The sequence below is a fragment of the Parasteatoda tepidariorum genome, chromosome 6 (genome assembly GCF_982258835.1).
Source record: "Parasteatoda tepidariorum strain Cologne lab strain chromosome 6, Ptep-v5.0, whole genome shotgun sequence".
NCBI classification, from domain to species: Eukaryota; Metazoa; Arthropoda; class Arachnida; order Araneae; family Theridiidae; genus Parasteatoda; species Parasteatoda tepidariorum.
This window is the reverse complement of record NC_141760.1, coordinates 26115485-26131850: the sequence shown is the minus strand read 5'-3', so window position 1 is coordinate 26131850 and position 16366 is coordinate 26115485. Positions and strand designations below refer to the sequence as shown.

The 16366-nt window shown below is 29.4% G+C and overlaps 1 protein-coding gene across 1 annotated transcript in view; it reads left to right on the top strand.

The window, feature by feature from the left end:
- LOC107450170 (NACHT and WD repeat domain-containing protein 2-like) overlaps positions 1 to 16366 on the top strand; it is a 147872-nt gene that overhangs the window by 124268 nt on the left and 7238 nt on the right. Inside the window, exons 20-24 of the mRNA XM_071178889.2 lie at positions 2942 to 3132; positions 5602 to 5795; positions 8703 to 8871; positions 9588 to 9786; positions 14950 to 15186. Of these exons, the coding sequence (XP_071034990.2) occupies positions 2942 to 3132; positions 5602 to 5795; positions 8703 to 8871; positions 9588 to 9786; positions 14950 to 15186 (990 nt within the window). The remainder of the gene's footprint in view (positions 1 to 2941; positions 3133 to 5601; positions 5796 to 8702; positions 8872 to 9587; positions 9787 to 14949; positions 15187 to 16366) is intronic.

Here is a 16366-nt window from a genome sequence, read left to right as displayed (position 1 = left end):
TGCTGTTTATTGGGTTCATGCTTTCATAAGCAGTGACCAAGAGACTCATTGCCTGCTGTGCAATCTCCAAGAAATTGTCCATTAGGGTAGCAAAGGCTTGATTGCAAAAAAGACATCATACTGGATGACCACCTATCCCTCCCAGTCCTATGAAAAAGCACTGTGACTTGGAACCTTATGTTAGCCTTTTAGAGATAGAGATTTTGAAGGGACAACAACGCCGGTACAGGTGATTTTGTGGTATTTTTGAACGCATAGATAGGCCAGTCACATTTCCTGAGTAGAATGATTTAAAACAGGCAATTCCTCTTCAATAACCATTCAGGGTCGAAAAATAGCGCTTTTGAATGACCATAACATTTATTATTTTTTTAGTCCATTAATCACTCTTTGAGTGAGAAAAAAATTTATCATGTTTAACACTCAACTGCGGTGAGTGTTACGCACGATCATGCGTATGTATTACAGCTGTTGAATGATTATTTAATTTGTATTACATCATTTTATGTTCATAACAAATTTCATTACAATATACCTCATTACAATATACTATTCAAGCGTTTTAGATATTCGAAAAAAATCCAATAATTCTCCTAGTTTTGAACAGTTTTGTACTATCTGTTACTATGAAGATCAGAATAGCTTTTTTTAATTGCTTAAATTCAATGGTATAAGCATATTGCCAAAGTTACATATGTTAGGTTGAGTCTTAACTTATGTTGACTTATTTTGTCTTAACTTATGTTAAGTCTTAAAAAGAAGAAAAATAAATAAATAAATAAAAAAAAACTAAAAATTTTTGTATTACAAAATTTAAATTCGTAATTAAAGTTTTCTATCAACTAAAAATATATAGGAAAGTCCTTTTAATGAAAATAGATACTTCAATTTTTATCCATTAAGTCAACAAGAATGAGAATTAATCTTTTAGTATTCTACAATTTACTTCTTTTTAAGGCCATCAGTAATTTAAAAAAAGGGTCACAAAAGGCAATCAATCCATTAACAACATTTCTTTCTTTCGATCATACGTAGCAGTAAATCCAAACTTTGAACAACTTTATACGATTCAATAGGGCCAAAACTTCCATGAAAAGAAGTCATTACCGAAGAAAATGTGAAGATTCGAAATAAGACTGTAGGGTCTTCCTTCCGGTTCAAACGACACGGAAAAGGATGTTCTGGTGGTTGCACCACAAGATCAATGACAAGGGAAGCAGAAGTTGGATTAAAAAGTTACAAGCATTCTCTAGAAATTAATTGCTCTCACTTTCGCCTTCAACACATTAATAAGATTCATCCACTAGTACACAACGCCTTTAGTATGGAAAATAATAATTTGTATGCTTCAGAATTTTTCATAATTCAACTTTACTGAGCATGTATAAGAGGCAGATGTGATTATCGTTTTGCTGAGAAATATACTATATTTCTTTTATGATTTATTTTAGAGAGTTGTAAAGGATCTAAATTTTCGTTTATTTTTAAAGGTGGCAACTTAACGAATGCAAATGAGAAATTACAAATTGTTTAAAGAAAACACAACTTTTGGCAAAATGAAGTGCCCTTTGGAATATGATGCATTTATTTTTTTTTTCAATTTAAAATCTAAAATTGATTAATGTAAACGTGTTTGTTAATTTATTTTTCAGTTTCATTAGTTTCAAAAGTTTAATTATAGAATATAGCGAAAGTTATATTTTGTCTCGTTTAAATATTTAGCTACAATTGAATGGATACTCATATTCTTTTTAGCACGAATAATAATCAGCAACAAATAAATCTATCATGTTGACTCCTATAGCGAATATTTAATGCGTTACTGGAATACAAATTTCATTTTGAACAAATTATTATTCGTCAATAAGCAACTTGTATCCACTGTAGCTGATGAAGATAATAAGATTTGATCTGTAAAGATAGTTATGTTGTATATTTCTGAAATTTTGTTAGTGTTACGAATACACAAAGAAAATCTATTCCTCGGTGAATAATAATGACACGCAAATTTGCTCTAATCTGAACAAGATGTTAGGTTCAACCGTTTGTCTATTTAAGTTGAACAGTAAAGTAAAAAAGTCCCGTCACAGCTTATTAAGAGCCAAGAGGCTATTGAAGTTAAGACTTTACAATCTCATGAACAACGGCATGATTGTGACATTGTGGTTAGAATTGGCTTCATTTACCCAGACAAGTTAATCTAAACTTGGCTGAGCTTTTTTAAACCGCCGCGACTTCTTAAGGTGATTCATGGTTTAATGTACACATTACTATAGTATAAGACTCCAGTCCCTTCAAAATTATGCAGATTAGAAATAAAAATATATATTTCAAGCGCTCAAAAGTAGGCACCCATTTTCAAGACTTGTCTGGCGTGAAGGCGAAAAAACAAAAGTAATTTGAAATATAAAACGTAAAGTTGCCGTGAAGTTGATTTGAAATGGATAAAAAAACATGTAGACGTTCATCCGGGGGTGGTTACGAGTTATACCTCTTAATTTTATCTCTTTCTGATTTTTTTTTCTTAGTTACTTGCTGCGAACTGTCTGGAAGTTGCCAAGTCGTGGCGATTATTCTGCCAATCACGATACGGAAATCCCCTTTTTTATTTCTGACTGTCACCAAAAGAAGCTGCTATTATTAATTTTGACGGTCTGGTTAATATTAATAATAACAACCGTATTTATCACTTCAACCGTAACACATATACAAAGAGGCACACCTATGTCCCAATATTATATGGACCGTTAAATAATATTGACCAAACTTCATTGGTTATTAATAATAACCGGTAAAAGTGAATAATTATCGATGTTTCTCTCTTTGACAAAAAAAAAAAACGATTAATATTTATATTGACCGGTTAGTATTAATAATAACCGTATTTATTACTTTAACCGTAGCAGATATACTTCATTAAATCTTTTTTTTTCACTTTCAGGTTCAAAAGACCGTATTGTTAAAGTGTGGCAGTTAAACTCAGGAGATCTGCATGCTAGTTTGAAAGGTCATACCGGAACTATAACATGTGTTGCATTCTCACCAAATGGTCTATTTGCAGTTTCAGGCTCTGAAGACGCCACTCTTAAAGTTTGGGGACTTACCTTAAGTCTCATTGTATCTACTTTTCAGGTACTACTCTTTAAAACTTATTTAATAAATTTATAAACTAAGTTTTAAAGTAGTTACCTAATAGGGCCATATCTAATCTAATAGGGCAGATTAGGCTCGAATTTAATAGAGCCTAAGAGAAATTTGGCCCATCAGAGATTTGATTTAATGCTTCAATTTTCTACTAATAGGTAATACTAATTAGCAGACATTTCAATTAATAAGTATATACAGTAAAACCTTTTTTTGTGCGGTGGATAGGGACCGCATAAAAGAAATCGCACGAAAAAAAATTCGAAAATTTTATAAATTCTGATATGTAATAAACAAGTTTGTTCTATATACCACCAAAAACTTTTTTTATGCGGTTGATAGGGACCGCATAAAAAAAGTCGGACTTAGAAAATACATCAATGATTTATGAAATAGATAAGAGAATGCTTTCAATAAAATTAAATAATTAAATTAGACCTAAAGAAATTTTAAAAAATATTTAATTCCTTATTGCACATATACATGCAGAAGTTTTCAAATTATACATCAAATAGTTTGCTGCTACTCGTCGTAATCCAAAACGCGCATCTTCTTGGAATGAATTGGTTGAAAATCGCTTGAAGATAGGATTTCAATTGATTTGTTTTTTGGTACCATAAAGTCAGTGATCAGATAAAATAAAATAAAAATAAGAAAAACTACATATAAATAGAAACAAAAGTAATTAATTTTTTTACCTTTAATCTCACTATAAAATGAATCCTTAATCTAATGAATCGTGTATAAAACTCTGAATACGAAGCGTATAATATTTGAGATACACGCAGACGAGAGTTAACAAAATAAAAATAACGGTTTAATTTTAAAATACTGAGTATTTTTACACAGCAAACGATTTTTTACTGATTTACTTCAACTTGTTTAGCGCAGAATAAATTTTAAACAGAAGAGAAAATGGAGTTGACGATAATAAATGAACTAATGAAAGTAAATAAGCAGAGCATCGCGAAGTTCAGATACATCGTTGTCAAGAAGACTACGTAATCAGAGATCGTCCACAACATGCATATGCACATTGATAGGAAACATTAAACTGGTGCTAACGCCGTTAAGATTCATATACCGCATAAAAATAATTCGCACAAAAAAAATCGCACAAAAATAAAATCGCATAAAACCAATCGCACAAAAACAGAATCGCATAAAAAAGGACCGCACAAAAACAGGTCTCACTGTAATTTGTTAAATTAAAGCATAGCTAAGCTTTTATATATGAAATATGATACAAAAAAATAGTTATATTAATTTCCTTTTTTATTGAAATTATTTCTTTTAGCATTTGACATTTTAGATTAGGATAAGTACTACATTGTTTTCTTACATAGTTGAAAGGTTATTTGATTATTAACAAATTTCAAAATTAAAGTGCTAAATAATTTTTGTTTTATTCTTGGATTTCCTGCCATATTATGAATTATGCGGGGAAAAAACATTTTTTTATCTGTTGCATGAGATTTTGATGATATTGCAAACGTTACAGAGAAAAGAAAATTCAAGAAAATGCCCAGAAAGTAGACATAAGACATTAATTACACTATAAAAAAATTATGACAAAATAACTCAAAAACAAATAATAATCGAATTTGAAAACCCACGCATTCCAAAAATAATCAGTATGCAATCATTTTTGACTAAAAGCAATTGGGCCGTACATGATGTGGAGAGAGAAATGTGTGAGGGAGATTTTTCTTTGGCTGCCAGCAGGATTCGAACCAAGAAGATCCGGGTTAGTACTAAGATGCTCTAACCATCCCAGTTGAGCACCATCTAACCATCACAGTCCAGGGTGAGTTAAGAATTTAAATACAGTGACCGCCGCAATGGCAAGTCATGGTATACGTTCCCATTCATTTAAAAGTTTTTAAGATATAGCAAAATAAGCAATAAAATTAAATTATTGATATCTTGATTGAGCTATTAGGACCATATTTTACAAATTACAACCCTTTGAACCATTGAAATTTAAAATTAGTATGTCATGATTAAATAGCATAAAAATTTAAGAAACTTTGGGTTTCCTACAATTTTAACGATATCGGCCTTGTCTGCATAAATCTTATAAGCACTTGCAAATTTATTATAACTTATAATTCAAAACTTGACCAACTTTTAGACGGGATCAACAGAGTAGCAATTTTAATACATATAATTAGCTTATTATAAGTCTCATTTGGCTATTTTGTTGATTCAAATTAAAAGAATCGGAGTAAAAATAATTGAAATTTTTCGTTGTTTATTCTTTCAACAAAAGGAAAAAAAGTGCAGATGAGAGTCTCTAAAAGTGAAATTTCGGTAAGATAAATTTTATTTTGTGTATTTTTTTAGAGAAAGTAAATCATAAACTTTTCAAAGTACTTTCAATAAAAGTATTTTTCACTTCTAAATTTTAGGGATCGGTTTTTCTGTGGTATAAAATGACAAATTTTTATTTCTTAGGAGCACCAGAGCAAAATAATTGCAGTTGCAGTAACATCTGATAGTCGAAGGATACTTTCTGTTGATTCTCAGAATCACCATCGCCTTTGGCAAGCTGATAATGGCACTCAACTAATCCTTTGTTCTAAATCATCACAGAATATTTCTGTTCACGCCAATATTGTCTTTGCAATGTCTACCAAAAATGATAACTGGTGAGTTTAATCTACTACTAGAAATAATTATAGAATAACAACTATTCTCTCGAACCTCGCTTTCTAAACAGCATTGATGGTACTCATAAAGGCACGCAACATCGAAAGAATGCTTAGAAGTTAGTTTTGTTTCTTGAAGTTTTTCCCTTGCTTGCCATTTATTTAAATTTAAATTTTTCATTTCATTCACTTATTATAGACTAAAAATTTGAATTTTTTAAAAAAAGATTTAGTTTGAAAGATTTTAATTATTGATTTAAATGCAAAACGTGTAAGCTTTGCAAGACAAACCATATAAGATTACTTATCAATCTACTGGGATTGGGGAGCATGAGCGAAGAGGGGATAAGGCTCACTAATCAGTTGAATATTTTTTAAATTCTTAAGGAATAAAAAATACACTGTTTAAAAAATAAACTCTTTGTGCAATGCAAATGTATATTTGGGGGGGGGGAGGAAGTTTTCAAATTATACCGTTTGGAGCGAATAAAAGTTTAAAATAATCAAAAATCCGTTTATAAGTCAAGAGAGCTGGTATACATTTTTCTTTATTCATGAACCCCGTTTCTGCTTTGCTTCATCCTCAAATCAATAAGTTTTTAAAGATTTAAATCCTGCGTTATGCCTAGGCTTCAATACTGACTAGTTTTTGTGCTGAAATTTTCACATGGATTTGAAAAATATATGTTGAGAGCGACATTTACGAAATGCCTTGTATATATATATTGATCCGTGTAATGCATTAATCTTCGTAATCAATAAGTGAATGAAATTGCTGAAAATTCTTCCCATACAATCAATCAAACAGACCATCTTAAAATAATTTATGATTTTACAAAGATAAAATAAAAAAAGAGCCGGAGGCAATGTAGGAGAGAAATTGCTTTCTAAGGGGTGTCCCAAAATTTACGCAAAATGCAAATAGAAATTTAATTACTCGGTGTTGCAAACAGAAAAAGTTCGACAGCAGAAAGTTTATGGTTCGTAAAAATATTGCCCGACAATTCAGAACAGCTCGTTTCCATTGTCGAAATCCCGTGAAACAAGGAAATTCCTAGTCGTGTACACTTATCAGGGGTCTGTCCAGAAATTTTGTGAAAGGTCCGTTTTTGTAAAATTGTGACAAAAATTACGCGTAAATTGTGAATCTATATTATATAAAACGCTAATACGTACGTATGTATGTATGTATGTATCAATAAAACCGATGATATTTCTTTTCTCGCGCTGGCAACAGTTTTCCTTTTTAATTGATTGGATTCGGCGCGCAAGAGCATGTAGTGAGCAACCAGATAACAATAACCAGAGTGAGCATTATCAAGTTGTTCAGTTCAGATTCATGCACTAAAAACATGACAATATTTAATTTAAACTCAATTAGGAATTAATTAATTAATTGAAGTGAGAATGCCTTAAAATGCCGCTGTTGAATTGATATTTTTCTACTGGGAGCTACCTGAACGTCTAAAAAAACGTTTAAGTGTTTGTATTGAATGCATTGAATTTTTTTATGTTTCGCGTTTATTTATGCATTGAATTTTCACGCTTTAAAATGCAGAATATTAGTGAAGCAATATTTGATAATCTATTTTGCTAATATGTTTCTTATTTAGCTAATGTTTTGATTTTTTCACCATGTACAATCTAAATAGCTAATATACTTTTTTAAAAGCCAATAAGAACATTGGTAGAATTCTTCTACCTAAGTACAATACTATGTCTTTGATGATAAAATACTATGTCTTTGATGATAATATATTATGTCTTTGTGCTAGAACATTGTGTTCATTGGCGAGCGAGCGCAGCGAGCCATGGTTCACAGTGTGAACCACATAGGATTGCGTAGCAATTCTCGTGGGTTGGCGAGCGTCAGCGAGCAGGGGCGGAGCCTCCTAGTATGAAATAAACTTTAAGTCACATTATTTCAACCAGATTCCGCTTTTGGGAATTTGGACAAATAGGGTCCGTTATTGCAAAAAACTTTTTCAAGGAGTTTTTAAATTGTGAAGACATACAAGATTATGCTCAACACTGTAAAATTATAATTAAAAGAGCTATAATTAAAAAAATTATATTTTAAAAAATAAGCAGCAATTTCTGCTACTATTTTAGAGATGCAACATACAAATATTTGGTATTTAGCCTATACTGCTAATCGCAGAATATTCATTTCGGACGAATAAGGGAAGGAGCTTCTGCCGAAGACAAAACTTAGTTCGTTTGCATTTGTCTTTCTTCCCCCCCCCACTTCCAGGGAAGGATTTATTCGATTAGCAAAACAATAATGAATGTAAACAAATTTGTGAAGGGTCCGATTAAAAGATAAATTATTTCGTGAAGGGTCCGTTCTTAAGTTAAAATATTTTGTGAAAGGTCCGTTTTTATGAAAAGATATTTTGTGAAGGGTCCGTTAACGGACCCAATTTTCTCTTAAACAGATCCCAGCTTATGTTTCGGTGATCAGAATTCACCCCCCCCCCTTCGTGAACATGTGATTTAACTCCTCTGATCTTGTTCTATGGAGTAATTTGAAGTCAAAATTGTAACTCAACAAGCCCACATTTATCAGTTAATTGAAAGAGAAGATTCAACGCTGCATCAACGAAATTTTGCAAAGCGGCAATGAAAAATTTTAACAATTGAGTTTGCATGTGCCAGAAAAGCCAAGAAGGTCATTTGCCTAATGTGCTATTTCATACCTAACGCAATCCTATGTACTTAATGCTTCAATAAATATATATGTATAATTGAAAAAATAACTATATTTTCTACTTAAAGTCTTGCGTAAATTTTGGACCCCTTTTATAATAAAACGTCTAAAAATGGATATGAATTTCAAATGTAAGAATAAAGAAGGAAGTTAAACTAACAAATTGATTTTTAATTTGTATTAAAAATCTTTTACAGTGTGAGGTACTGGTCTGTACTAGACATGGAGTCTGAGAGAATGATCACAGTGGGCAATACTGAGGTCATAAACTTTTTTTCTGTCAGCTATGATTGCCAAAGCATCGTCACTGGTTCACATGACAAGTCCCTGAAAGTGTTTGAAGTAGGAACTGGGAAACTGACACAGGTGAGTCAGAACTTTTTGAATCAAATCCGAATCAAATTTTAAAAAAGTCGTATAGTTAATATTCGATTTCTAAGGAACTATTTCACTGTGATTGCTCAAATTTTGTTTTTTTACCGTGTAAAATTATATTATTTAAAATTACGTAAAAAACTGCATACTCTACAATTGAAAATTTTCGACTAATATTAAATAAAATTATTAAAAAATAATAAATGCACGCTGAAAGTTATCTTTTGCATGAAATTATATTTGGATAAACAAATTTTATAATTGTCTAAAAAAATTGTTCAGTTCTCTGAAAAATTTTCGAGATATTGTGAAAAAGACAAAGCGTAAAATTAACATTAAGGGGTTCAAACTTTGGACTACTATCTCCTGACTAATTTTATTTCTGCAAGCTTAGCTTCAGTTACCTGATATTGAGATTAACATAAGACACCGTATTACATTTTATTTTCTATATTTATTAGTTTTTTCTTCAACGTGGATATTTAAAAATTAAAAAAAAAACTTAATTTAACTTTCATCTCAATTTAAAGTGTATGTGTAGACAAAGCTTTAACAACAATTAGTTAATCTCTAAAATAAATATTCTTGAATTGGTAAAGCTTTTATATTGAAAAATTGTTTAAGCAACCTCAAATGATGGCAATTTTATTGCTACGCATTTTCTGCTTACCGAATAGATAACAAAAGTAGCTTAATTTCGTTTGCAGGTGTTGGTAGGTCACCAGGATGCCGTTACCTGTGCTACATTTGCTCCTCTCAATCCTTCACTTGTTGTGTCTGGTTCTGTTGATTGCAACCTTATTGTATGGGATGTAACACTTGGAGAAGTAAACTTTACCCTACGTGGGCACACAGAAACTGTTACTGGTGTAAAACTTACATTGGATGGCTCTTTGGCAATATCAGGTATGTATACTTTTGTTGAATATTTAAAAATTTTTGCGTTAAAAGTAAATATTGAAATTTAGAAAAGACATTATGTAGCCTCTCAAGACTAGTTTTTTTTACCAGTAATAAGATAAATTATAACTTTAATAGATCAAATAAGTTTTTTTTAAAAAAAAGCAATATTCCTCCAAAACTAAATAAAAAATTTAACTATTTCGGTAATTGGAGGATAAAGACATGCACCCCACCAGGCTTTTTATACAAGATATTAGTTTCGTGTGGTGATGTCGTCTGTAGGACATTGTGGGGCCAAATGGGTTAAAGAGAAAAACAATATTAGAATTGACTAGAACGTTATTGGAACTGATTCGGACGTTGTTAGAAATTATTAAAACGTAGTCAGAATTGATCAGTACCCTATTAGGTATAATTTTAAATCATTATTCGAGCAATAAAAGATTGATCCACAGTTCATTTTTGTAAAAAAAAAAAGGAGAATTGGTTTTTTTCAAATATGTTAGGAATGCCCGCGGCTACGCATCCTTGTATCCAAGCAGAGATACCGTAAAATATCGATTAAGCATGGCTCAAGTTTTGACGAAAATCGTCAACATGCCAAATGGGCGAATAAAAATTCAGGAAGGCAGGTGAGCTAAGCAACGAAACCTGTACAGGTTGAAAATCGACAAAAACAGCCGCTCACAGTTAAAAACATTTTTGTATTCCGCATATATGCGTTACTGAACAGTGATTTGTCAGATTATTTCACTATATTAATTTGTAACCCACTATATGCAAATTCCTTTGTCTCTATTTTTAACAAGAACTGTGAAAGTACATATTAAAGACGGTAACAAAGAAATATCCAGCATATTTTAAATCCTGTTAAATCCGAGGCACATCCATGTCGGGTAAAGATTAAGAAGACATTTAACCGTGATAGAGTTAATCATTATCAACTTTATTTACACCATAAGTCTTTAATTGGATTCAGGTTCCACTATCAAATGGCTGAAGATAACCTTTGAAATGCATGGAGATACTCTAATTATGTTTGGGCAAATCCAATTAATGTAAATGGAAGGTAGTAGAAGATAACTACCTGATAATATTATTAATAGACCATCGCGAATGGGCAGCGTAACTAAGCTTGAACCTACGATAAGTTGATTTATTTAAGCAGAGCATATTAGATCTGAAACTTTATCTAAATAAATTCCGCTTTCAAATCCGTTATCAAATATATATAAATTAAGGGAAACATTTAAAGAGCTTTCTTATATGTATATCAATGCAAGCTTTCATTCAAATAATATAAATTTATTTAATTTTTCTCATCAAAAGTTTCCTTTTAAGAATATTATTCTAAGATATTTAAGGGGGAGACGATAGTGCAGATACCAATAAAGCTAAAACTGACCTTTTTCAATGTACCTTTTCACCTTTGTGCCTTTCGATGTACCATTTAAACAAGATATTACTTCATTTTTTTCATTTTCACAGAATATTTACCTATACATGTCTACACTGTAAATGTTAATACATATGTCTGGAAGAAATTTTATTTTAAGATTATGAATTGAGAATTTTTAATTTTTTTAAAAGTTTCATCAAAGATTTTTCAGAACTAAAAACGTATTTTTGTCAATGTTGAAACATTATCAAGCATAGAACTGGTGTAATCTCAAATATCCACATAAAATTTCAGAGCTATATCATAAGTAGTTTCTTAAAAAAGGTACATCGAAAAATGTCAGTTTTAGCATTATTGATATATGCCCTACCGACTTCCCTTAAAAATAATAATTGTATCTTATTATTATGTATCTTGGAACTATTTGAAAGTACTACTTAGTTCAAATTCGCAAAAGTTTTGGCGCATATTTTTACCTTCAAAGTACTAAGTATTATATTAAGTCAAATTGATTTTTTTTAATTTAAATTTTTTTTATTTATTTGTAAATTTTCTATCCTTATTCAAAATGTTAACGTGATTTTTCAAAGGTACCCGATTAATATTAAGTTTGCATTTGTAATATTACATATATTGTTTTTTTCGAAATTTTTTGAATCTGATTTTAGAAATTTTACCATTTTGAGTGAAGCCAATTTAATATTTTATGAGTTAGTTTTTTCGTAAGAATTTAAAATTATTTTTATTCTTTTTGTAAAATAATCGGCAAAAAAATATTGAAAAAAATTTTATCTAACAAAAATATAAAAGCCAAGGAATAGATTTATATTGTGAAAATTTTTAACGCTGTAAATAAAAATCCTTATTCATGATCATATAAATAAATTAAAAAAAAGACACAGTTTTTAAATTATCTTTTAAGGTAGAGAAATGTATTTCTGGCAGTTACTAAAAGAGAAAAAGGCAAATTTGTTAGTCGATTCTGATTTTAAACTTTAGAAAAAACTGAAAAAACAGAAATTCGATATAGAATTTGACAAATATATCTATCAAAACATTCATAAAAATTGTCATTTTGTAAATTGACTTTTTTGAATCTTACTTAACAGTGAAAAAAATAATAATTATAGTATTTAATTAATTGCATAAAGAGTTTACTTTTTTTATTAGAAATTATTGTATTAGAAAAATAGGACTATATTACGATATTAATTCAAAAGCAAATACTACGCATTATTCAATTGAAAGTAAATAAAATCACAAACTTAATAGTAGTTGATAATAGTAAATTAATTAAATTTGTACTTATTTTTAAATAACTGGAATAATTAATTTATATTACGAATTACGAAAGGCAGCTTTTTTACACATTTAAGCACTTTATACAAAATGTAATTTTTAATCCTTATCATATTGTTTTTCTTGGAAATGGCCTAATTAAGTACCTTACTTTCCAATTCGAATTGAAATAGTTAAATAAATAAAAAATCATTTGTACTTAATTTCTATATGCATATATTAAAAATCTTAATTAGCTTTCAAATTTGAATAACTGGCAAATTAGTAACTAAAAAGTTAAAAAGCTATTTAGATACTAACAACTTTTCAAATTTAAATTTCTGGCAAAACTAGATACTTAAAATCTGTGAAATAATGGAACTCTTAAAAATATAGTGTACATAACTGAAAAAGTCACGAATGTCATATTTTTAAAAGTTATGATTGATATTTATACGTATATGAGCAGTAACATTTAAATAAAATGTGTTATTTTATTCTGAAGAAATTTGCTTTAGAATGAAGTTACTTTTTTTTATTTCACAGGCTGGTTTTTCTAATATGCATTTGTATTGAAAAATCCTTAAAATATTTACAGAGTAAATGCTTAAAATTACTGAGTAATTTATCAAGTTTGTTAGCCTTAAAATAAGCATTTTCTTTAAAGAAATTATTTAATATTGAACGCAACCAGAACGTTATATAAGATTAAAAATTTTAAATTCAGTCTAAAACAGCTCCAAGACTACAACTAAACTAAATAATACTATTCTTTAAAACTATATAATATGTAGAAATAGGGAACCCAAACATTAAAAAAACGAAAGGAAAATGCTCTAGGCAATATCAAGCTATCAATTGTAAGCGATGTAATGCAAATAAAGTGTATTATTTTATTCAGAATTTTGCTCTATAATGCAGTTACCTTTTTATTTTATTGGTTGATCTTTTCTAATATGGATATATATTGAAGACTGCTGAAGCTGGTTATAACATAAATTATTTTCTGCATAAATTTTCAGATTGGTTAACTTTAAAATTAGCATTTTCTTTTTTAAAAGTTATATAGTAAAGGTAACTAGTATACCATGTAAACTTAAAGATATTAAGTTCAGTCTAAAGTAACTTTAAGTAACTAACTGGCAGGTTTGAAGAATACTACTAAACTAAATGCTACTATTCTTTCTAAAATATACAAGACATTAGAAATGGAGAACCCAAACTTAAAAAGAAGAAAAGTAAATGTCCTACTCATCTTAAAAAAAGTAGATCACAAGCACTACTTTATTTGGCATTATAACGATATCTGCCTCCTTTTTTTAACCCATATTTTCTTATCAATGGCTCACAAGCTTCGTGGGAGAGCTATGCCCTTTTCCAGAAGTTTCTCACATGTTTCACTGATTTTTGAGACTGTTGTTAAGTTAAAGTGTTAACCTTCTGTTTCTATTCCATCTAAAAGGCGCCGAGGTGCCATGGACTAGTTTTATCATTTATTTAGAGGAGGGGGAGTTTACCGCGAGCTAAAATCTCTTTTTTTTTTCTTGACCTTTAATTCTTAAATTTCTTTTAAAAAATATTAAAAAAACGAAGACTTAAATACCCAGCCTAAATTAGCTCAAAGCGTATTTTATATTCTGTCTTAAAAAATTTATTATAAAACTTTAAACTGAAAGGAATTACTTAAAATTTAAAACAATATAAAATTTATCTTAAATAAATTTTTTTTAAAAATGCAACCTACATAACATAAATTACATTATTAATTCACTTTTTCACTTCTCACAATTAATAACTATTTAAAAATTATAAAGTAACTTATTTGCGGGAAATATATTTAGGTATTTTATTTAATGTTGTTATTACCTATTATTATTGCATATTATGTTTTCAGTTGGGGGAGATGTTATAATTGTACCAATTATTTGTTTGGTGGAAGTACTATTATTGTACGATTTATTTGCTTGGTGAAGGCTCTATTATTGAGCCATTTATGCGTTTGGAGGAGTTACTATAATTGTATCACTTATTTTATTTATTTATTTATTTATTTTGGAGGAGGTGCTATTATTGTACCATTTATTTGTTTGAAGGAGGTACAATTAGGTAATTTTCGAACTATAAACTCGATTCTCAATAATATATGCATCTGCCATTTCAAAACAAATTAAATACATTTTTTCTATGAGAAAATTCTTCTTTTTTTAAATTTTTAAGATTCAAGTCTCAATTTAATTTGCATGTTTTCATGCATCACTTTTAGCTCAATTTCATTTCAGAATAAACGTTTTACTCGACCTAATATCATCTATATATTTTCTAAATTTTCAATTACTAAAACTTTAATATTTTAATAAATTATCCAGCAATCGATTTTTTCGAAATAAATTTGAAGACATTTTTCACAAATATACGAAATACATAAATTCCCAGACGAGAAATAATTCCATGTTTATAAAGCACTTCATTTCTGACTCCATCTCTTCCAGCATCAGACGACAACACTTTAGGAATTTGGAACACAAGTACAGGACTCAGAGTTGGTTTATTGGGTATTCATCAGAGTATTGTTAATGTAGCTGCATCACTCAACCTTTCCCAAGTGGTACTTCAAGTAGCCAATCAGCATGTTGTTCCTCTTCTCAAACTCCACAACAACCCTTCGAAAGGAATGATTTTGGATCTCCCCCCTGGAACACCCGTCACTGAAGAGGCTAAAACACCAGGTGACAATCTAATTAGCATATGTGAGGAATAAGTTTGGAATATAATAGAAGAATTTGTGTCATTTCCTTTCACATTTTAATGGTTATCCCGTCATTGAAAATATGCGTGCTTAATTATTTTGATAAGAAATATTTCTGAAACTTTGTTACAATTAAATTTTGAAAACTCAGGCACATCAAAAAAGAAGACTTTCAGTAGTTTTACTCTAGTTTTGATTGACGCCATCCATGAATTTACGTAATTCATGAAATGCGGAAAAATATATTTACTGAACAAATTGTAATTTTTTTATTACCTCGGTAAATATTTATACGTTATAATTAGTTAGGAACGTTGCTTTCATTAAGCCACTTGTTTTAGACATTAGTATCTAGATTTTGGTGTCTAATCAGGAAATTTAATAATTTTATACACCTTAATGTAAATAGTATCTTCTAGTCAAAGCAAACTCCTGTTAAGAGTTTTTAAAAAATTAATCTGCAGTGCTATCTTCAAAAATTTATATTTGTCTGCTGCGACTTCAATAAAGTCAGGAAGATATTATTATAGTAAACATTATGCTTAATATAACCTATATTTAGCACAATATATAAATATTAAACATAATCATGTATAAAGAACAAGGCACGGAGAATTTGTGTTGCTTATGTTTAAATTTAATTTACTTTTTTATAATTGAAACGGTCAGTGTGAAAAAGAGGGGTTTGTAACGTTTTCACGAAAATAAGGTTTTTTGTTGTTTTTGGAATATCAACCCCCGGTTATCAAAGATTATCAAATACCGAGTAATTTTCTAGACTGCCTATAGAAGATAATTCAACAATTTGGAAGCAATTTAAACAATCTTTGAACAGTGTTCTCGAAAGGGCAAATTTGTAACATATCCCTTTTTAACATTAACCGCTTTAATTAAAATTTAGTTTTTTGAAAAATAATTTAAAAAAAATATATGCTTATACTAAGCCCAATCAAGAAGTCAGGAAGAAAGGTCAAACTTTCTGATAATGATATTAAAGTAAAATTATTTTATTTTTAAAGAAAAAATTAGTCGAATTGTAATTTCTGGTGCCTTGATTGGTGTATATTAAAGTTTCTTCAAATTAAATTCATTATCAACCCATCATCACAGGTAATTTGCAGACAAATAAAATAATAACCAGAAAAATAAATGAGCCTTAA